This window comes from Saccopteryx leptura, chromosome 1 (genome assembly GCF_036850995.1).
Source record: "Saccopteryx leptura isolate mSacLep1 chromosome 1, mSacLep1_pri_phased_curated, whole genome shotgun sequence".
Taxonomy (NCBI): domain Eukaryota; kingdom Metazoa; phylum Chordata; class Mammalia; order Chiroptera; family Emballonuridae; genus Saccopteryx; species Saccopteryx leptura.
Genome location: NC_089503.1, coordinates 13,605,074 through 13,628,953, shown reverse-complemented (window position 1 = coordinate 13,628,953; position 23,880 = coordinate 13,605,074). Strand labels below are relative to the sequence as shown.

Here is a 23,880-nt window from a genome sequence, read left to right as displayed (position 1 = left end):
ACAACGCTGCCATAAACATGGCGGTGCATTCCTTTTTTTCAGTCAGTGATATGGTGTCCTTGGGATGTATTCCTATAAGTGGGATGGCTGGGTCAAAGGGCAGTTCCATTTTTAATTTTTTGAGGAATATCCATACTGTTTTCCACAGTGGCTGCACCAGTCTGCATTCCCACCAGCAGTGCAGGAGGGTTCCCATCATAGATCTTGCAGACAGGTGCCATATCTGAGTCTCCATCAACCTGGCTAATGAAAACAAATATGATGATTGAAATTTGAAATTCAATGAATGAGTTAAACAACCTACTAGCACAACTTATGATAGAATGAAATTACTGGAAGGGAACACAGTAGGGAAATAAACTCAAATAATGGATGTTTCAGTAATGGGGGGCGGGGAGAGCTAAGCTCCTAGCTAGCATATCAGCATGGGCAAATCCTTCACTGCTCTGGTTCAAGTTCCTCGCCTGAAAATGGAGGGTGCTGGATCAGATGATCCCTAGGTCTTTTCCAGTTCTAATGACTCCAAGTTCATTAAAACAAATGTCATAAATCATCAGGTCATGATTGGACTGTGGTGAAGTAGGGAATAAATAGGTCCAGAAGGACACAGATAAAAAAGTAGTGAGGAAAGTAGCAGAGACAAAATCCCATGATATTTATGACTCTAGAGAGCAAGGGCCTGAAGAGTTTTCTCCCTCTAATTGTCTTTTGTCCTGTTGCCTCTGCCCTTTAGTAGCACATTTAAGAGGATCCCCAGTTGTGGGCATCTCTCTTGCTGTGAATGGACAGCCAGCTTCATGGCGAAAAGCTCCCTCGTCTTGGAGTATGATAGGGCCCACTTGGAAAATTCTTTTGAAAAGAAGCAAGTTCAGCCTTTGGCAAAAACTCTGTCTTCCTGGGGGATCTGGGTCAAGGTGAAAGGGTAAGATTTAGAGGAAACAGTGGATCATGTGTCATCTCAGTATTTGTGTGATTCTTTCAGCAGGGCATACATGGAGCAAGGCTTATAAGGTCTTCAGTCTCTCCCATTCAGCCCTTCCCTTTCCCTCACTTATTATTTTAAATATATTTGCTTTAAAATTTCATAAGTTATTACACACATGATAACTTTCCTCAGAAGGTGAAGAAAAAATAATTAAATCTTTAGATGATTACCTGGGAGAGGAAGAGCTATTTCAAATTTATTCTGCAATGATGCCTCTTAGGCTTTACTGTTATAAAGCAGAAGCTATATATTGAATTATCAGAGGTCTTTTAAAAGGCTGTTATTTTAATCAATTATTTTTACTTTAAATATAATAATTATAGAATTTTATTTGCTTTCTAAGTTGTTAGTTATGTTTTTATATATCTTTTAATTTTTATGAGACTTCATGAAATAATTGAGAACCTGAAGCAACTGACTAGGTCTTCTGGACAATTTGAGAGGAAAAAATGGGGTCCTTCCAACCAGGACAGTGAAGCATTTCTCCTCTTCCAGTGCTCTATTGAGGAAAAAAATTGGCACATGTGAGAACTATAATGCTCCCATGTCAACCAAGTCAGCAGTGCGTTCTCTTGTCTCTTTCTGATTTTAGGAGAACCAAGCCAATGATTGGGGGAAGAAATATCACAGAGATCACCCATTTCATCTTCTTGGGATTCTCAGATTTTCCCAGAATCATAGCAGGGCTGTTTGTTGTATTCCTGTTGATCTACATTATGACTCTGACATGGAACCTATGTCTCATTGTCTTAATAAGAATGGACTCCCACCTCCACACACCCATGTACTTCTTCCTCAGTAACCTATCCTTCATAGATATCTGCTATGCGACCTCCACAGCCCCTAAGATGCTCTCAAACTTCTTCCAGGAGCAGCAGACAATCACCTTTGTGGGTTGTGCTGTTCAGTACTTTGTCTTTTCAACCATGGACTGAGTGAGTCTTGTGTCATGGCAGCCATGGCTTATGACCGATATGCTGCCATTTGCAATCCACTTCTCTACTCATCAATCATGTCCCCCAGCCTCTGTGTTTGGATGGTGCTGGGGTCCTATTTGGCTGGACTCTCTGGTTCTATATCCCAGCTGTGTGCCATGCTTCAGCTCCGCTTCTGTGGGCCTAATGTCATCAACCACTTCTTCTGTGACATGCCCCAACTGCTAGTCTTGTCCTGCACTGACACTTTCTTTATGCAACTCATGACAGCTATATTGACACTAATCTTTGGGATAATAAATGCCTTACTTATCATGATATCCTATGTCTATATTGTCTTCTCCATCATGAAGATCACTTCAGCTAGAGGCAGGTCCAAAGCTTTCAACACCTGTGCGTCTCACCTGACAGCAGTTACCCTCTTTTATACCTCAGGTATATTTGTCTACTTGAACTCCAGCATTGGCAGTTCCTCCATCTTTGACAGGTTTGTATCAGTCTTTTACACTGTGGTGATTCCCATGCTGAATCCTTTGATTTACAGTCTGAGGAATAAGGAAATCAAAGATGCCTTAAAGAGGTTGCAAAAGAAGAGAGGATATTGTTGTGGTCAATGATTTTGAGATTTTTTGACAGATTTTGTCTCATCAAAATTGCCTTAAACCACAATAACATGCACATGAATGGAGTATATTAAAATTCACACTACCTTTGATCAAAAGAGGCTGAATTTCACACAATTAGCATGCCAAAATGGACTAACAGCTGACTTGAGTCCACACAATCACAATATCTTTAAGTTCTGGGGGTTCATCTCTTTCATCCTTTTTGAGGAATGACCTAATCATTTATTAACCTACCTGCAAGTATTTGTGAAACATCAAGGTTTAAAAACTTGTTTATTTTTTATTTTGAGATTGAGCCCTGTTTCATTTCAGGCCTCTGACTCTAAAGGGTAGATACCTGGCAGAGGCCCCCAGGAATGTAGAAACCTTGTCTCCCAAATATTCTGATGCAGCATAGTCCAGACATGGTGGTGATCAATGTTTCTTCTATGTTTCTGCACATAATGAGAATGAACAGAGAGAATGGATGTGCTTTTGGAAAGAAACAAAGCCATACAATTGTCCTGATAATATCATTCTATGGTTTCTTTCAGCTTTAATTATCTGATACATTTTTGGTCATATCTTAGTCTTTACCACTTATTGTCTACGGAAGGAGTGATGTGAATCATTAAGAAGAATGGAATGAAGTATGTAGTCGCTTTAGTTTCATTTACTTATGAGTTTGATGATATCATATTTTGCATCTAGTGTGTATTGAGGATTTTTTAGGAGAGTGTTATTCAAAATCAATGTCATAGTCAATAGCACTTTCTGATATTGTAGCACTCAAACGTCTCTTTCTCCATTGAATCTGGAACATTTACCCTTGGTGTATGGCCAACAAAAGAACCCTTCTAAATCATTTCTGCTATTTCAAATATCTATACATGTTTGTGTGAGAACTCATTGTAATAATAGATTATTAAATATTCAATATAGCAGAGACTAAGAATAAATATGGAAAACTGCTACACATTCTTTCTTATTGTTTGTGTTCAATATTTTATGTCCTGGAGATTTATGGTTATATGGAGTGATATGATGGGTGGAGTAGAATGGTTAGAGTTACTTTAATGCTGGTAGTTTCCAGGAAACCTCAAGGGCCAGAAGAGGAAACAGAATAGGCAGGGTTCTCAATTCTGGCCAGTTTTCATAGTTTACTGAAGTGAAACATAAAGCTTGTGGTCCCAGTGATCTGGTATAAAAGCGCAACAAGGTGGATAACAACACTGACTTTTGATTTGCCAGGTCACCCAGACTTTAAAAATGATATAAAAGAAACATCATTACCTTTATGTATTATTTTTTGGACATTCATTACATTTTTAATGTTGTTTTGGGTTCAATTCTGATGAATCCCATGAACTATTCTGTTTAATTAAGAACTATAAGTGAAGGAGTATTTTCCGTGAGTGCATACATGTACAGGATGGAGAAATGGGAAATTGCTGAAATTTTGGCAGAGCATGTGAGGTCTTACCTGATTCCAAGGAAATGGTGAGATGAATAAAGGATAAGTGGTTACTGCATCTAGGCATAAGGATGTTTTTTGAAGTATTGCTCTTTAAAAATGTGTAAGAATGTATGAGAAGTTTGTTTTAAAGGGGCCAAGAGGACTTCACTAAGAGACATACCTCTGCTAAGTGTTTAAAATACAGTGTTAGTTGTAATCACTATCCTGTGCATTAGGTTTCCAGAACTTACTCATTGTCTAGTTGCAAGTTTGACCCTTTTAAAGATATTTCCCCAATTCCTGTGCTCCATATCCTCTGGTAACCACCATTATATTCTGTTTCTAAAGTTCAGCTTTTTTGATTCCATATATTAGTGATATCATACAGCATTTGCCTTTCTCTGTCTTTTTCTCACTTATCATAATACCCTCAAGTTTCATCCACATTGTTACAAATTGCAGAATTGTCTTCACTCTGATAGCTGAGTAATATTCTATTGAATGTATACTCTATGTCTTCATTATCCATTCATCCATTGATGGACACTTAGGTTGTTTCCATAACTTGACTTTGTGGATAATACAGGGAGTGGTGGAGGGAATGAGAAGTATCGATGCATAGTTGCTTCCCTTTTAGCTGTCCATTGATTGCTTGTCATATGTGTCTTGACCAGGCAAACCCAGGGTTTTGACCCAGTGACCTCAGTGTTCCAGCTTGATGCTCTATTTACCATGCTGCTACGGTCCAGGCTAATTTTTAAAAATAAAAAAATTAAAAATAGATATATATTTTTCAAACAGGAGTTTATGGACTACATCACAAACATGTGACGTTATTATTTATGTAACACTTTGCACTTCATATAGTTACATTGATAGCTTTCTACTGCAAGTGAAGTTGGCAGGTGAGAAATTACCTCCACTTGACAGGTAGAACCTTTGGGCATATTGAAGTCTGCTATGTTCTTTTGAATAGATCAATAGTAACAATTCCTCTAACTCTCACTAAGTGTGACCTGTGGAACAAAAATGACGTTCAGAAACATGGCCTCCGTGGCCTGAACGTAGTACCACACATTTTATACTTTCAGTGTTATAGCAAAACTATCTTAAGAATCTGTTCAGTTTAAAGGCTTAAATTATTACAGTTCTTTTCAGGGGGAACATAAAACTACTACCCTATTATTAAGAGTTAAATAAAATAGTTAACTCGTTGCCCCCACCTACTCCTTTCTCTGTAGAAGTAGATCAAAACAAAAATGATATCTTCCTAAAACATCTCTGTATCCCTAGTAATGGCAAGGTAGATGAGCTCCATTAAAAAAAAGGAAACAATGATTGTAGAAATAATCTTAAGTAGATATTTTTAATGAAGCATTAGTAATGCCATATAATATGTTAAAAAAGCCTTCCAATTCAGAACACTTAAATTATACAATACCTATTAAAAATAGAAGGCGTAATGTGTACGACACATTCTAAATGCATTATTAGCATTGTCTACATGAATTCTCTATGAAGAGCTACTCTGTGAAGTAGTTGTTACTGTCGGTCTCCTTTTATAGTTAACAGTGCTGAGGCTTGGAGAGGTTGATTGACTCAAGATCACACAACCAGAAAATGGAAGACCTGAAATCCAGTCCAGATTGCCTGATACCAATGCCCATGGTTGTAACCATGATTAGTCATGGCTCTGTCATGAATTAGTTTTATCATATTTCTTATTTGCCTCGATTTCTTCACTTACACATGGGGAATAATGATATGTCCACTTCACAGGGCTGCGTGGTGATGACTCAGGGCAAAGAGTTGAGAAAATGTCGCATGTATGTTTCTAAAATGGGAATGCTTTATAAACAAGGAAGAGCTCACATACGTGTCATAAAGCTGTAATCCTGGTGAGCATGTCATCTTCGGCCGGTCCCTTAGCTGGTCTGGCTCAGGTTCCTCCCCTGAAAACTGAGGGTGTTGAACTGGATGATTTGTAGGTGTGTTCTACCACTAATAACTCCAAGTTCATTAAAAGAAAAGTTACAACCATGAGATCATGATTGGATTGTGGGGAATGGATGCAGAAGGGACGTGGAAAAGTGGGACGTGAAATTTGCAGGGACAAAGACTCCATGACAACCATGATCCCAGAAAGCAGGCACCTGAAGAGTTTCCTCCCTCTAATTGTTTCTCCTGTTGTCTCTGCCCTTTAATAGCACGTTTAAGAGGATCCCTAACTGTAGGCATCTCTCTTGCTGTGAGTGGACAGCAAGCTTCATGGCCCAAACCTCCCATCCTGGAGTGGGATAAGGCATACCTGGAAAATTTCTTCAAAAAGAAGCAAGCAGTTTTAACCTTTGGCATGAACGCTGCCTTCCTGGGGGATCTGGATCAAGGTGTAAGGGCAAGGTTTAGAGATCAGCGAATTCTGTGCTATCTCAATATTGCCATTTTCCTCCCTGCAGGACCTATGAGGAACACGGTTTATGGTCCTCAGTCTCCTCCATTCAGCCCTTTCCTCTCCCTCACTTCCACACCGTCCACTGAGGGTTGTTCCTTAGGTTCTCTTTCTCCTTATGCACGTTTTCTGACCTTCAATGAAAAGATCAATCTCTAACCTAGAATTGCAGGTATTATTCTGCAGGAAGGGGCAGATGATGAGTTATAATTTCTTAATGCTGTGATCTTGAACTCTGTTAACTTGTTTTATTCACCTGTAAAATGGGGATAATAGGATCACTTAAAATCTAATGAGACAACATCTATAAATCATAACACACTGTAAAAGTTAATAGAGTGTTGAATCCAAAATAATTTATTAAATTTAAAGGTTATTTTCTAATATCAAAACATGCCTCTCTGTTTTTAAAATTTATCCATCCCAAATATTCTATCCATTTAATATTTTCTTGAAGCTTCTGTTTTTAAAGTAATAATGAATCTGATTTCCATTCGCATATATAGCTTTGATTGATAAGTTCTGAGTAGCAAAATACAAGCTAGTCACGCCATAATCATAAGACAAGTGATCATTTAAAATACCACAGGCCTTTTGAAATACTCCAAATAGCTTTCATGCATAGCATCTCCATCTTTGGAGACTCTGAATATTTGGAGACACTATTCTGGGTGGTACAGAGATCACAACCACCCCACTCCAAGCAGAAGTAGTGCTGGTGTAACTATCCCCTTTTCTTACATTGTTCTTTATTCAGCAACATTCCTGGTTTTCTTAACCTGACTTGGTATCTTGCACAACCTTGCAAACTGACCGTGTCCTTAATATGAAATCAGCACTGGAAATCGAGTTTTGATTAGTTAGATCCACAGAGTAAATATCCAACAAATATTTATACTATTCATCTTTCTTCTACAGACTGTCTTGGGAGACAGTAAACACATGCAAAAATGTAATCAAAGGGAGTTAAGATATCAGAATATTTTTCTTTTCCTCTAGCTTAGCAAACCATAACAAGATAAATGTTATCATAAATAAGTTAGACAGTCCACAATGCCTCACTCTTTTGTGAGAAAAGTTATGTGGAGTACTTTTAGTCATGGCTGCCTCTATTACCAGATTTAATATGAAGGTGAAGAATTTTAGTGCAACTTACCGAGCAAAACTTTGAGTTAGTTTTATTAAATTATTTCTATTACATTGAGGTTTTGGAGATGTTGTATATGCCAGTTTATGTTTTCAAAGTATTTTCATTGAGTCTAACTTGTATTGGGTAAAATATCCTGTAAATTATATTGGCAGCATTCTATTTTAAGAATAAACAGCAGGATTTCACAGTTCATAAAACCATAATTAAAATGGAACAAAAATAAGAGTTTTTAGTTTCATATCCCAAAATGGGTGAAAGAATCATTTATTAATGTACTTTACATAGGTTTATTATTATGCAGATATTAGTATATGAAGTGTTTATCATTAAATACAGTAGTGAGACATCTCACTCTCCATGTATTGTACAGAGTGTGTGGTATTAGGAGATTAAAATCTATCTGAGTGGGAGATAACAGAACACTACAGATAGAAACATATACACTCATTTGCTAACAATATTCTTGAGTCTAGGCTTAGATACCATTTAATCTAGGAAATAATTTTATGAAGAGCTCCATGATACTCTAGTACAGGGGTCTCAAACACGCGGCCCGTGGGCCGCATGCAGCCCGCCCAACAATTTTGTGTGGCCCGCAGACTGGCCCGCAGACTAATCCACGAAGTTTTATTAGTCTGCAGGCCGCAACAAAATTGTTGGGCGGGGCCAGCGGGCCACGAGTATGAGACCCCTGCTCTAGTAGCATTAGTTCTGCCTTATTTTTTCTTTCACAAAGAAAGATGTCAATGGTAATGGTACTTAGTAAATAAGCCCTAAATGTTTTAAGTCCTTTATGTCATACCTGCAACAACCCCATAAAGTGGTATGATTAGTCCCATTTATAGATGAGGCTGATTCTTTGAAAAAGTAAACAAGATCAATGAACCCTTAGCCAGACTCACCAAGAAAAACAGAGAAAGGATTCAAATAAATAAAATTAGAAATTAGGGTGGAGAAGTAACAACTGACACAGCAGAAATACAAAGGATTATAAGAAAATACTATGAAGAACTGTATGCCAAAAAATTAGACAACCTAGGTAAAATGGACAAATTCCTTGAAAAATGTAATCTTTCAAAAATCAATCTGGAAGAATCAGAAAACCTAAATAGACCGATTACAACAAATGAGATCAAAACAGTTATCCATAAAATCCCAACAAACAAAAGCCCTGGGCCAGATGGTTTCACGGGCAAATTCTACCAAACATTCAAAGAAGAACTAACTCCTATACTTCTCAAGCTATTTCAAAAAATTCAAGAGGAGGGAAAACTTCCAAGCTCCTTTTATGAGGCAAGCATAATACTGATTCCAAAACCAGGCAAAGACAACACAAAGAAAGAAAACTATAGGCCAATATTCCTGATGAATTTAGATGCTAAAATTCTCAACAAAATATTAGCAAACTGGATCCAGCAATACATGAAAAAAATCATACACCATGATCAAGTGGGATTCATTTTGGGGAGGCAAGGCTGGTACAATATTCGCAAATCAATCAATGTGATTCTTCACATAAACAAAAGGAAGGACAAAAACCACATGATAATATCAATAGATGCAGAAAAAGCATTCAATAAAATCCATCACCCATTTATGATCAAAACTCTCAGCAAAGTGGGGATACAGGGAACATACCTCAACATGATAAAAGCCATCTATGACAGGCCCACAGCCAACATCATACTCAATGGGCAAAAAGTAAAAGCAATCCCCTTAAGATCAGGAACAAGGCAGGGGTGCCCCCTTTCACCACTCTTATTCAATATAGTTCGGGAAGTCCTAGCCACAGTAAGCAGACAAGAAGAAGAAATAAAAGGCATCCAAATTGGAAAAGAAGAAGTAAAACTATCATTATTTGCTGATGATATGATACTGTACCTAGAAAACCCTCACACAGTCACACAGTCAAAAAACTACTGGACCTGATAAATGAATTCAGCAAAGTGGCAGGATATAAAATTAATACTCAGAAATCAGAGGCATTTTTATACACCAACAATGATCTATCTGAAAGAGAAATTAAGAAAATTGCCTTCACTACTGCAACAACAAAAAAATACCTAGGAGTAAATTTAACCAAGCAGGTTAAAGACTTGAACTCAGAAAACTATAAAACATTGATAAAAGAAATCAAGGAAGATACAAACAAGTGGAAGCTTATACTGTGTTCATGGCTAGGAAGAATAAAAATTATTAAAATGTCCATATTACCCAAAGTGACTTATAAATTCAATGCAATTCCTATTAAAATACCAAGGACATACTTCAAAAATATAGAACAAATATTACAAAAAATTTATATGGAACCAAAAACGAACATGAATAGCCTCAGCAATCTTGAAAAGGAAGAATAAAGTGGGTGGTATCACACTTCCTGATATTAAGTTATACTACAAGACGACTGTACTCAAAACAGCTTGGTACTGGCATAAGAACAGGCATATAGCCTGACCTGTGGTGGCGCAGTGGATAAAGCGTCGACCTGGACTGCTGAGGTTGCCGGTTTGAAACCCTGGGCTTGCCCAGTCAAGGCACATATGGAAGTTGATGCTTTCTGCTCCTCCCCCAGTTCTCTCTCTCTCTCTCTCTCTCTCATCTAAAATGAATGAATGAATTAATTAATTAATTTTAAAAAACATGCATATAGATGAATGGAACAGAACAGAGAACCCAGAAATAAACCCACACCTTTATGAACAATTGATATTTGACAAGGGTGGTGATAGCATACAATGGAGTAAAGACAGTCTCTTTAACAAATGGTGTTGAGAAAATTGGTCAGCTACCTGCAAAAAAATGAAACTAGACCACCAACTCACACCATTCACAAAAATAAACTCAAAATGGATAAAAGACTTAAATGTAAGTCAGGAAACCATAAGCATCTTAGAAGAAAACATAGGCAGTAAGCTCTCTGACATCTCTCACAGCAATATATTTGCTGATTTATCTTTACTGGCAAGGGAAATAGAGAGTGACATCAGAGAAATGGCACCGTGAGGAGTGCTACCAATAAATCTCCCCAAAATTTCAACAAGTTCTTCAATCAGAGACAGAAAAATCTATCCTTGGAGCGTCTAGAAGTCCCACACACTGAAAACTAAGTGTTATCAACAAAACCACCCTCAGATACTAATAAGAAAAAGGAAATTGAATATCATGGATACAAAAGACAGAGATGTTGCACAGATAGATGAAAAAAAATCTATGGAGAAAAATTTAATATATTGGAAACCTTGGAGCTAAATGACAGAGAATTTAAAATAGAAATCCTAAAAAATACTCAGAGATATACGAGAAAACACAGAAAGGCAATTTAGGGAGCTCAGAAAACAACTCAATGAACACAAAGAATATATTTCCAAGGAAATTGAAACTATAAACACAAATCAAACAGAAATGAAAAACTCAACTCATGAACTGAAAAATGAGGTAACAAGCTTAGCTAATAGAACAGGCTAGATAGAAGGTAGGATTAGTGACATAGAAGACAAGCAACTTCAGGCACAACAGAGAGAAGAAAGAGACTCAAAAATTTTAAAAAATGAGAAAGCCCTACAGGAATTGTCTGACTCCATCAAAAAGAATAGCATAAGAATAATAGGTATATCAGAGGGAGAAGAGAGAGAAAATGGAATGGAGAATATACTCAAACAAATAATAGACGAGAACTTCCCAAGCCTGTGGAAAGAACTAAAGCTTCACATTCAAGAAGCAAACAGAACACCGAGTTTTCTTAACCACAACAAACCTACTCCAAGGCACATCATAATGAAAATGGCACAAACCAATGACAAAGAAAAAATTCTCAAGGCAGCCAGGGAAAAGAAGAATACAACATAAAAAGGAAGGCTTATTAGATTATCATCGGATTTCTCAGTAGAAACTCTACAAGCTAAAAGAGAGTGATGCCAATATTTAAAGTCCTGAAAGAGAGGAACTTTCAGCCAAGAATACTATACCCATCAAAGCTATCCTTCAAATACGAAGAAGAAATAAAAGCATTCTCAGATACAGAAAAGATGAGGGAATTTATCATCAGAAATCCCCCACTCCAGGAAATACTAAATGGGGTTTTCCAACCAGATATAAAGAACAAAACTAGAGTGACGTCATGGAATTGTGCCGTGAGCAGCGCATCCAAAATTTCAACAAGTTCATCAACTAGAGACAAAAAAATCTATTGTTGGAGCAATCTATCTGGGAGTTCCACACACACTGAAGGTGAAAGGGCTGCTTTCACTTGGAACTGAGAGTCGTGATGGAGCTGAGGGTGTGGAGGAAGCTAACTGCACAGGGACATTTGTTCAAGCTGAGGAGGAAGTGTGCCTGTGGTGAGTCAAACCAAGCAAGCAACTGCCCACCCTCACTGCAACAGCCCACCTGCGGCGAGCAGCTGCCTGTGTGCTGTGAGAAACCATGTGCCCTGCGCCCTGATTCGGTGTGCTGCAAGCGTCCCCAGTGGCCTGCCGTGAGTGCGCCTCCAGCATCCCCAACCGTGGGCACACTCAGAGCACCCCATTCACCCACGCACCCAGAGCACCCTATTTGTCCACGTGCCCAGAGCACCCCAACCGCCAGCAGCAAGCGGGGAGTGTGCCAAAGTGAACTTCCCTATGCCCGAGCTTCTCTCCCCAAGCGGGGCGCTTCACCCAGCCATTCAAACTAACAATCAAGCATCGTGGGAGGGGCACGCGGGTGGCTTACAGTCTGTCCTGGAGCACATCTGTGGATCCAACCACTGAAATTAGCTTAACCCACAGTCTGCGCACTTCCCAACTGACCTACGGGGCTCTAATTGACAAGATCTCTCTCAGTTCAGTTCAGCGATCCAAGACAAGAGGCATGATATTCTTTAGTGCCTCTTGCTAAAGGGGTGGGGGCAACTTCTGATTGACAGAGCTTTCATACTCAGGGATATATGCTAACAAGAGAGACTTGGCAGATGTTAAGACCTGTACTGCAGGCAGTGAATGAGGCATCTTCTTCCCAGCCAAACAGGCTACAAAGTGTGGAAAGCCAGGGGAAAGTGGGCCCACAGAGGGCTATGCATGCTGAACAGGCCTAGAGGTTCATTGAAAGTCACCTTGAGAGCAATTGGCTCCCAGCCCCACCAAATTACGCTGGCGGTTCTAACTGCCAGAGCCTTACCTAAAACCCTGCATTGAGTGGGGTAAGAGTGGGAATTTGCCAGCTCTTGAAGCCTCTTACTTCCCAGGCAGAGGAAGTGGCAGCCTCATAGCTGAATCACCAGGCTGCTAATTCAGGAAGGGGAGACTAGGAGAAAGTCTCCGGGAAAACAGACTCTCTCATTGTCGGAGCCTGCAAACGCTAACAAGCCTTGACTACCAATGAGACTGAAGCCAACTATATGACATTGCTCTAGAATCTCATCAACTGCAAATCCCTACCTAATCATGACACAAGGGCAGAGCCTGGGGTACAGAGTCACCGACCAGCAAGAGGAAGAGGAAAGAAAAAGGAAGAAGTTAACCTCTCAAAATCAAGAAAAATCCACAGACTTTATAACTTGTTCCACTATTTTTTTGGTTACTTTTATCTTCTTGCCTTTATTATTATTATTTCTATTTCCTCCACCTTGGTTCTTTAATTCTCTGCCCATCTTATTCTTCCCTTTTCTTGAACTACACTACCCATAAGTGTTATATTTTATTTCTTTTCTTCTTCCTTACTCTCCATGAGGGTTATACTCCAAAACCCTTAACTCTCTCTCTCTCTCTCTCTCTCTCTTTGTTTCTTTCTCTTCCTTTTTATCCCTTCCTTTCTCTTTCCCCTTTTTCTTATTTCTCCCTTTCTATTAGTTTCTTCTTTTCTTCTTTTACTTTTCCTCTCATTCAATCCTCAATCACAAACAAATTATTTAATTTGGGACTCAAGTTATTTTTTGTGGCATTTTGGGTGCTTTTTACTTCACTTTTTAACTCATTAGCATTCCTCCCAACCAAGGATCTCCACTCTATTTAGTCTTTGCTTCACTTAATACAATAGTTTTTTTTCCCTCCTTTTCTCTGTTTCCCTCTTATCCCTCTCATTATATCTCTTAGTCGACCATCGTTTACAAGCAAATCATTTTATACTTGACCAAGATTTCTTCCTTTTTTGCATTTTGTAGGTCCCTACTACCTTTTTTGCCCCGTGAACACTTCCCCCCAACCCAGACCTTCCATTATAAGCAGTTTTTGTTCCATTAAGCATAAAAAAAATTCACAGGTTATCACGATATTTTCCTAAGGAGGAGGGAAAGAGAAGAAAGAAAAGGGGGGAAATAATAAATTATTATTGTTTTTTTGTGTGGGTTTTTATTCTTCCAAATATTTTTTCCATTTTTTTCCATTTATTTTACTTTTTATTCCTTATTAATTCTCATTAGTGCTATCAGCAAGACCACCCTCAGATGCCATTAAGAAAAAGGAAATTGAATATCATGGATACAAAAGATAGAGAAGTAACACAGATAGATGTGGAAAAATCTATGGAGAAAAAATTTAATATATTGGAAAACTTAGAGCTAAATGACAGAGAATTTAAAATAGAAATCCTAAAAATACTCAGAGATATACAAGAAAACACAGAAAGGCAATTTAGGGAGCTCAGAAAACAACTCAATGAACACAAAGAATATATTTCCAAGGAAATTGAAACTGTAAAAACAAATCAAACAGAAATGAAAAACTCAATTCACGAGCTAAAAAATGAAGTAACAAGCTTACTTAATAGAACAGGCCAGATAGAAGGTAGGATTAGTGACATAGAAGACAAGCAACTTCAGGCACAACAGAGAGAAGAAAGAGACTCAAAAATAAAAATAAAAAATGAGAAAGCCCTACAGGAATTGTCTGACTCCATCAAAAAGAATAACATAAGAATAATAGGTATATCAGAGGGAGAAGAGAGAGAAAATGGAATGGAGAATATACTCAAACAAATAATAGACGAGAACTTCCCAAGCCTGTGGAAAGAACTAAAGCTTCACATTCAAGAAGCAAACAGAACACTGAGTTTTCTAAACTACAACAAACCTACTCCAAGGCACATCATAATAAAGATGGCACAAACCAACGACAAAAAAAAAATTCTCAAGGCAGCCAGGGAAAAGAAGAATACATATATAAAGGAAGGCCTATTAGATTATCATCGGATTTCTCAGCAGAAACTCTTCAAGATAGAAGAGAGTGGACCCCAATATTTAAAGCCCTGAAAGAGAGGAACTTTCAGACAAGAGTACTATACCCATCAAAGCTATCCTTCAAGTACGAAGAAGAAATAAAAACATTCACAAATACAGAAATGATGAGAGAATTTATCATCACAAAGCCCCCACTCCAGGAAATCCTAAAGGGGGTTTTCCAACCAGACTTAAAGAACAAAACAAATCAAAACCACAAGTAACAACTCCACCAAGAACAAAATAAAACCAAATTTAAACTGTGACAACAAAAGAAAAAAAAGGAGGGAGAGGACGGAGACTAACAGTAGCAAAGGACGATGAAGCGCAGAAACACTCATAAGATAGGGTACTACAATGAATATGGTAGGTACCCTTTTCAATACTTAATGGTAACCACACTTGAAAAAACCACCACAGAATCACTTGACTTTAAAAAGGTAACAACAGAAGAAAGAAGTATGGACTACAAACAAACAAAAACAAAGGATAGAAAAACAAAAGAAAAGAATCAAACAATATACAAAACTAACAGAAAGCAATTTATAAAATGGTAATAGGGAACCCACAAGTATCAATAATTACACTAAATGTAAATGGATTAAACTTACCAATAAAAAGACACAGAGTAGCAGAATGAATTTTAAAAAAATCCAACTATAATATATGCTGCCTACAAGAAACACATCTAAGCAACAAGGATAAAAACAAATTCAAAGTGAAAGGCTGGAAAACAATACTCCAAGCAAATAACATCCAAAAAAAAGCAGGTGTAGCAATACTCATATCGGATAATGCTGACTACAAGACAGGAAAAGTACTCAGAGACAAAAATGGCCATTTCATAATGGCTAAGGGGACACTGAATCAAGAAGACATAACAATTCTTAATATATATGCACCAAACCAAGGAGCACCAAAATATATAAGACAGCTACTTATTGGCCTAAAAACAAAAACTGACAAAAATACAATCATACTTGGAGACCTCAATACACCACTTACAGCTCTAGACCGGCCATCCAAACAGAGAATCAATAAAGACATATTGGCCTTAAACAAAACACTAGAGCACCTGGATATGATAGACATCTACAGGACACTTCATCCCAAAGCGACAGAGTATACATTTTTCTCTAGTGTACATGGAACATTCTCAAGAATTGACCATATGTTGGGCCACAAAGATAACATCAGTAAATTCAGAAAAATTGAAATTGTACCAAGCATATTTTCTGATCATAAAGCCTTGAAACTAGAATTCAACTGCAAAATAGAGGGGGGAAAAACCTACAAAAATGTGGAAATTAAACAACATACTTTTAAAAAATGAATGGGTCAAAGAAGAAATAAGCACAGAGATCAAAAGATATATACAGACAAATGAAAATGACAATACAACATATCAGAATCTCTGGGATGCAGCAAAAGCAGTAATAAGAGGAAAGTTGATATCACTTCAGGCCTATATGAACAAACAAGAGAAAGTCCAAGTGAACCACTTAACTTCACACCTTAAGGAACTGGAAAAAGAACAAAGACAACCCAAAACCAGCCAAAGAAAGGAGATAATAAAAATCAGAGCAGAAATAAATGAAATAGAACAGAAAAACTATAGAAAAAATTAATAAAACAAGGAGCTGGTTCTTTGAAAAAATCAACAAAATTGACAAACCCTTGGCAAGAGTCACCAAGGAAAAAAGAGAAAGGACTCATATAAATAAAATCCAAAATGAAAGAGGAGAAATCACCACAGACATCATAGAGATACAAAGAATTATTGTAGAATACTATGAAAAACTATATGCCATCAAATTCAACAATCTAGAAGAAATGGATAAATTCCTAGAACAATACAACCTTCCTAGACTGAGTCATGAAGAAGCAGAAAGCCTAAACAGACCAATTAGCACAGAGGAAATAGAAAAAAACTATTAAAAACTTCCCCCAAAATAAAAGTCCAGACCCAGATGGTTATACTAGTGAATTCTATCAAACATTCAAAGAAGACTTAGTTCCTATTCTACTCAAAGTCTTCCAAAAAATTGTAGAAGAAGCAATACTTCCAAACATATTTTATGAGGCCAACATAACACTCATACTAAAACCTGGCAAGGACGACACAAAAAAAGAAAACTACAGACCAATATCTCTAATGAATACAGATGATAAAATAATAAACAAAATTCTGGCAAATCAAATACAACAATATATTAAAAAATAATTCATCATGATCAAGTGGGATTCATCCCAGAATCATAAGGATGGTTCAACATATGTAAAACGGTAATACAGCATATCAACAAAACAAAGAACAAAAACCACATGATCTTATCAATAGATGCAGAAAAGGCATTCGATAAAATACAACACAACTTTATGTTTAAGACACTCAACAAAATGGGTATAGAAAGAAAATATCTCAACATGATAAAGGCCATATATGATAAACCATCAGCCAACATCATATTAAATGGCATAAAACTGAGGACTTTCCACCTTAAATCAGAAACAAGACAGGGTTGTCCACTCTCTCCACTCTTATTTAACATGGTGCTAGAAGTTCTGACCAGAGCAATCAGACAAGAGAAAGAAATAAAAGGCATCCATATCGGAAAAGAAGAAGTAAAGGTATCACTTTTTGCAGATGATATGATCCTATACATTGAAAACCCCAAAGACTCCACAAAAAGATTACTAGAAACAATAAACCAATACAGTAAGGTCGCAGGATACAAAATTAACATACAAAAGTCCATGGCCTTTCTATATGCCAACAATGAAATATTAGAAAACAAACTCAAAAAAATAATCCCCTTCACGATTGCAACAAAAATATAAAATACCTAAGAATAAACATAACAAAGAATGCAAAGAACTTATATAACAAAAACTACAAAGCATTGTTAAAGGAAATCGAAAAAGATACAATGAGATGAAAAAATATTTTTTGTTTTTGGATAGGAAGAATAAATATAATCAAAATGGCCATATTACCCAAAGCAATATAAATTTAATGTAATTCCCATCAAAATTCCTATGACATTTTTTAAAGAAATGGAACAAAAAATCATCAGATTTATATGGAACTATAAAAAAACCCGAACAGCCAAAGCAATGCTAAGGAAAAAGAATGAAGCTGGGGGCATTACAATACCTGACTTCAAACTATATTATAGGGCCACGACAATCAAAACAGCATGATATTGGCAGAAAATTAGACACTCAGACCAATGGAACAGAATAGAAAGTCCAGAAATAAAGTCACATATATATGGTCAAATAATTTTCGATAAAGGGGCCAACAACACACAATGAAGAAAAGAAAGCCTCTTCAACAAATGGTGCTGGGAAAACTGGAAAGCCACATGCAAAAGAATAAAACTCGACTACAGCTTGTCCCCTTGTACTAAAATTAATTCAAAATGGATCAAAGACCTAAATATAAGACCTTAAACAATAAAGTACATAGAAGAAGACATAGGTTCTAAACTCATGGACCTGGGTTTTAAAGAGCATTTTATGAATTTGACTCCAAAGGCAAGAGAAGTGAAGGCAAAGATAAATGAATGGGACTACATCAGACTAAAAAGTTTTTGCTCAGCAAGAGAAACTGACAACAAAATAAACAGACAGCCAACTAAATGGGAAATGATATTTTCAAACAACAGCTCAGATAAGGGCCTAATATCCAAAATATACAAAGAACTCATAAAACTCAACAAACAAACAAACAATCCAACTAAAAAATGGGAAGAGGACATGAACAGACACTTCTCCCAGGAAGAAATACAAATGGCCAACAGATATATGAAAAGATGCTCATCTTCATTAGTTATTAGAGAAATGCAAATCAAAACTACAATGAGATACCACCTCACACCTGTTAGATTAGCTATTATCAACAAGACAGGTAATAGCAAATGTTGTAGAGGCTGTGGAGGAAAAGGAACCCTCATTCACTGTTGGTGGGAATGTAAAGTAGTACAACCATTATGGAAAAAAGTATGGTGGTTCCTCAAAAAACTGAAAATACAACTACCTTATGACCCAGCAATTCCTCTACTGGATATATACCCCCAAAACTCAGAAACATTGATACGTAAAGACACATGCAGCCCCATGTTCATTGCAGCATTGTTCACAGTGGCCAAGACATGGAAACAACCAAAAAGCCCTTCAATAGAAGACTAGATAAAGAAGATGTGGCACATATACAGTATGGAATACTACTCAGACATAAGAAATGATGATATCGGATCATTTACTACAAAATGGTGGGATCTTGATAACATTATATGGAGTGAAATAAGTAAATCAGAAAAAAACAAGAACTACATGATTCCATACATTGGTGGGACATAAAAACGAGACTAAGAGACATGGACAAGAGTGTGGTGGTTACCAAGGGTGGGGGAGAGGGGATGCATGGGAGAGAAGGAGGGAGAGGGGAAGGGGAGGGAGAGGAGCACAAAGAAAACTAGATAGAGGGTTACGGAGGACAATCTGACTTTGGTTGATGGGTATGCAAGATAATTGAATGACAAGATAACCTGGACATGTTTTCTTTGAATATATGTACCCTGATTTATTGATGTCACCCCATTAACATTAATAAAAATTTATTTATAAAAAAAAAGATGGATACTGCAATCACTACAGAAATCACTAATAAAATTACTTCAAAAATATAGGAAAAACTGAATTTAAAATGGTATACTAGAAAATGTGTTTAATACAGAAGACAGTAAAAGAATAACAGAGGAGAAAAATATATAGAAAACATGGAAAACAGGGCCCTGGCCGGTTGGCTCAGTGGTGGAGCATTGGCCTGGCGTGTGGGAGTCCTGGGTTCGATTCCCGGCCAGGGCACACAGGAGAAGCGCCCATCTGCTTCTCCATCCTCCCTTCTTTTTCCTCTCTGTCTCTCTCTTCCCCTCCCGCAGCAGAGGCTCCATTGGAGCAGGGCTGGCCCGGGTGCTGAGGATGGCTCTGTGGCCTCTGCCTCAGGTGCTAGAATAGCTCTGGTTGTGGCAGAGCGATGTCCTGGATGGGCAGAACATCACCCCCTGGTGGGCATGCCAGGTGGATCCCAGTCGGGTGCATGCGAGAGTCTGTCTGACTGCCTCCCCGTTTCCAGCTTCGGAAAAATACAAAAAGGAAAAAAAAAAAAAAAAAAAAAAAACCATGGAATACAGCAACATGGCAGATATAAATCCAACCATATTAATAATTATATTAAATGTAAATGAATTAAACATTCCAATAAAAAGTCAGAGCTTGCCAGATCAAATAAATAAATAAATAAATAAAATATGAGCAAATCAAATTCAACAATATAATAAAAGCATCATACATTATGATCAACTGGGATTTATCCCTGGGTTGCAAAAAGAGTTCAACATACACAAATCAATAAATATGACATCTCATTAACAAATTAAAGATAAGAATTATATGATTATCTCAATTGAGTAGAAAAAAGATTTGATAAAACACAACATTCTCTCATGATAAAAACTCAATAATTTAGATATAAAAGGAACATACCTCAATATACTAAAAGCCATATATGATAAACCTACTGCTGACATCATCCTCAATGAGAAAAATTGAGTTTTTCCTGTGAAATCAGAAACAAGACATGGATGCCCACTCTCACCACTCTTATTCAACATAGTAGTGGAAGTCCTAGCTAGAGCAATCAGGCAAGATAAAGAAATAAGAAGCAATCAAATTGGAGAAAATTAAGTAAAATTGTCACTATTTGCACATGATGTTTTTATACACGTAAAATATCCTAAAAACTTCCCCAAAACAATTAGAACTAAAAATCAAACAAATTCAGTAAAGTTTCAGATTATAAAATCAACATAAGTAAATGAGTTGCATTTCCATACACAAATAACAAAACATGGGAAAAAATAAATAAAACTACCCCATTTACAATGTACCATTGGTCTAAACGTTCTTCGGGGGCAAGTCTACATAATTGTATTTTATTTTCCCCAATTTTTTCTTTAAAATAATACTTTTATGGTATTTACCATCAGTAGCTCTAGTTAATGGTTATCAACAGCAGCCTATGAAGCCAGTTCCCAGATGGTAGCAGTTCTCAAGAACCTCACCCATCCACAGCAGCTCCCAAAATGTTAACTTCTAAATACCTATTCATCACCTCCCTGAGATCATCTGAACCCATAAAAATGTACATCCGTGAAATATAGTAAAAATATCCCTTACAAACATCTGAGTTCTGTCTCCTTAAGGATTCTGCATGACACCTTACAAGCATCCCACACATTTATACATATTTGAAAGAGCAATGCTTCAAAGAACACACCTATGGCTGGATGGGGTCATGAAGCAAGCAAGCATCCTTTATTCATACTACAGTATCCTTGGCATGTAGTAAATCCACATGTTGTCTCCCAGAGGTTCAACAATCCCATATCTGGATCCTGTTCGTGTGTGAACCCATGGAATATTTAGCAAAAGCTTCGACTACCTGTTTACTTACAGTGCTTAATTGAACAGAATAATTCATGTGACACATTAAAATGGAAACTCTCAAAACATTCATTAAAAATCCAATGAGTCTCCAAGTATTCTATGTAAATATAATAGTATCTACTTTATATCAGCTTGTTCAAGCTTGGGCAATCTGTTAAATCAACAAAGTTGTTACCCATCTTGTTCCTTTTTTTAATCAGACCACTAGAACCACAAGCTTTATTTCCTCCTTCAGATAGTGGCCAAGGATAAGAATCTTGTTTATACCCCTTTCTATTTCTTTTAATGGCCATGGAGGTTTCCTGGAAATATATCAGTATTAACATAACTTTAACCCTTCTACTTCATCCATCATATACCCATCCATATAACCATAAATCTCAAGGATGTAAAATCTTAAACACAGACAATAGGAAAGAATCAATAGCAGTTTTCCATATTTGTTCTTAGTCTCTTCAATATTGAATATGCAGAAATTCTATTATTACAATGAATGCTCACACAAGTTTCCTCACACCAAAGTTGAACAAATGATTAAAATGTTAGAAATAACTTGGCAGTGTAATCCCACTGACTGAACCAAGAATAATTTTTCTAGATTTAATGTGGGTGAGCAAAAGTAGTTTGAGTCCCACTATATCAAAAATTGCTATTGGCTATGGGCATGGATTTTAAATATCATCTCTCATCAGAAATCCCCACTGAACATGAGATGGATGAAATTACATCATTAGACTCATAAGCAAATGGAACTAAAGGGACCACATACTTCATTCCATTCTTCTTTATAATTCACATCACCTCCCCCTTCTTAGACTATAACTGTTAGAAACTATGATTGGCCAAAAAGATGTTAGATGATTAGCAGTGAAGGACACCATAGAAAGAAATTAACTATCTCAGCCAGCCTTTCCAAGAGGTAAACCAGAACAATTATATGGCTTTGTTTCTTTCTAAAAGCACATCCCTCCCTCTGTTCATTCCCATTATGGGCAGAAACATAGAAGAAACCTTGGTCACCACCACATCTGGCCCATACTGCATCAGAATATTTGGGAGACAAGGTTTCTACATTCCTGGGGGCCTCTGCTAGGTATCTCCCCTTTAAGGTCAGAAGCCTGAAATGGAACAGGGCTCAATCTCAGAGTCAAAAAAAAGCAACAAGTTTCTAAACCTTGATGTTTCCCAAATACTTGCAGGTAGGTTAATAAATGATGAGGTCATTACTCAAGGAAGGTGAAAGAAATGAACCCCCAGGACTTAAAGATAGTATAACTGCATGAACTCGAGTCAGCTGTTGGTCCATTTTGGTGTGGTAATTATATGAAATTTAGCCTCGTTTATCCAAAGATATTATGTGCTTTATTATACTCCATTCATGGGTAAGTATAAGAAAAATTTGTCAAAAATCTCAGAATCATTGACCACAGTAATACTATCTCTTCTTTTCCAACCTCTTTAAGGCATCTTTGATTTCCTTGTTCCTCTGACTGTAAATCAAAGGATTCAGCATGGGAATCACCGCGGTGTAAAAGACTGATACAAACCTGTCAAAGATGGAGGAACCGCCGATGCTGGAGCTCAAGTAGACAAATATACTTGAGATATAAAAGAGGGTAACTGCTGTCAGGTGAGAAGCACAGGTGTTGAAAGCCTTGGACCTGCCTCTAGCTGAAGTGATCTTCATGATGAAGAAGACAATATAGACATAGGATGTCATGATAAGTAAGGCATTTATTATCCCAAAGATCAGTATCAATATAGCCGTCATGAGTTGCACAAAGAAAGTGTCAGTGCAGGAAAGGACTAGCAGTTGGGGCATGTCACAGAAGAAGTGGTTGATGACATTAGGCCCACAGAAGCGGAGCTGAAGCATGGCACACAGCTGGGATATAGAACCAGAGAGTCCAGCCAAATAGGACCCCAGCACCATCCAAACACAGAGGCTGGGGAACATGATTGATGAATAAAGAAGTGGATTGCAAATGGCAGCATATCGGTCATAAGCCATGGCTGCCATGACACAAGACTCACTAAGTCCCATGGTTGAAAAGACAAAGTACTGAACAGCACAACCCACAAAGGTGATCGTCTGCTGCTCCTGGAAGAAGTTGGAGAGCATCTTGGGGGCTGTGGAGGTCGCATAGCAGATATCTATGAAGGATAGGTTACTGAGGAAGAAGTACATGGGTGTGTGGAGGTGGGAGTCCATTCTTATCAAGACAATGAGACATAGGTTCCAAGTCAGAGTCATAATGTAGATCAACAGGAATACAACAAACAGCCCTGCTATGATTCTGGGAAAATCTGAGAATCCCAAGAGGATGAAATGGGTGATCTCTGTGATATTTCTTCCCCCAATCATTGGCTTGGTTCTCCTAAAATCAGAAAGAGACAAGAGAACGAACACACTGCTGACTCGGGTGCAATGGGAGCATTACAGTTCTCACATGTGCTATATTTGTTTTCTTCCATTCAGCACTAGAAAAGGGAAATGATTCACTCAGTGGTGGGAAGATTCTCTCTCTTCTTGCTCACTCATGACCTAGGATTGAAGACTACCCTATTCCTGGCTCATTGCACCCCGACTTCCCATTT

At 37.4% G+C, this 23,880-nt stretch overlaps 2 protein-coding genes across 2 annotated transcripts; one reads left to right on the top strand and one right to left on the bottom strand.

Annotated features, from left to right (window-relative positions):
• Positions 1–860: 860 nt before the first annotated feature.
• Positions 861–3,173, top strand: LOC136388584 (olfactory receptor 5AN1-like). The gene is given in 4 exon segments (XM_066360408.1): positions 861–922; positions 1,578–1,903; positions 1,906–2,407; positions 3,080–3,173. Coding segments are annotated over 3 exon segments (888 nt in total). The 5' UTR covers positions 861–922; positions 1,578–1,590; the 3' UTR covers positions 3,153–3,173.
• Positions 3,174–22,717: 19,544 nt separating this feature from the next.
• LOC136388583 (olfactory receptor 5AN1-like) lies at positions 22,718–23,647 on the bottom strand. Its single transcript, XM_066360407.1, has one exon. It carries the CDS (start codon positions 23,645–23,647, stop codon positions 22,718–22,720), a length of 930 nt encoding a protein of 309 aa, XP_066216504.1.
• Between the last annotated feature and the right edge of the window lie 233 nt (positions 23,648–23,880).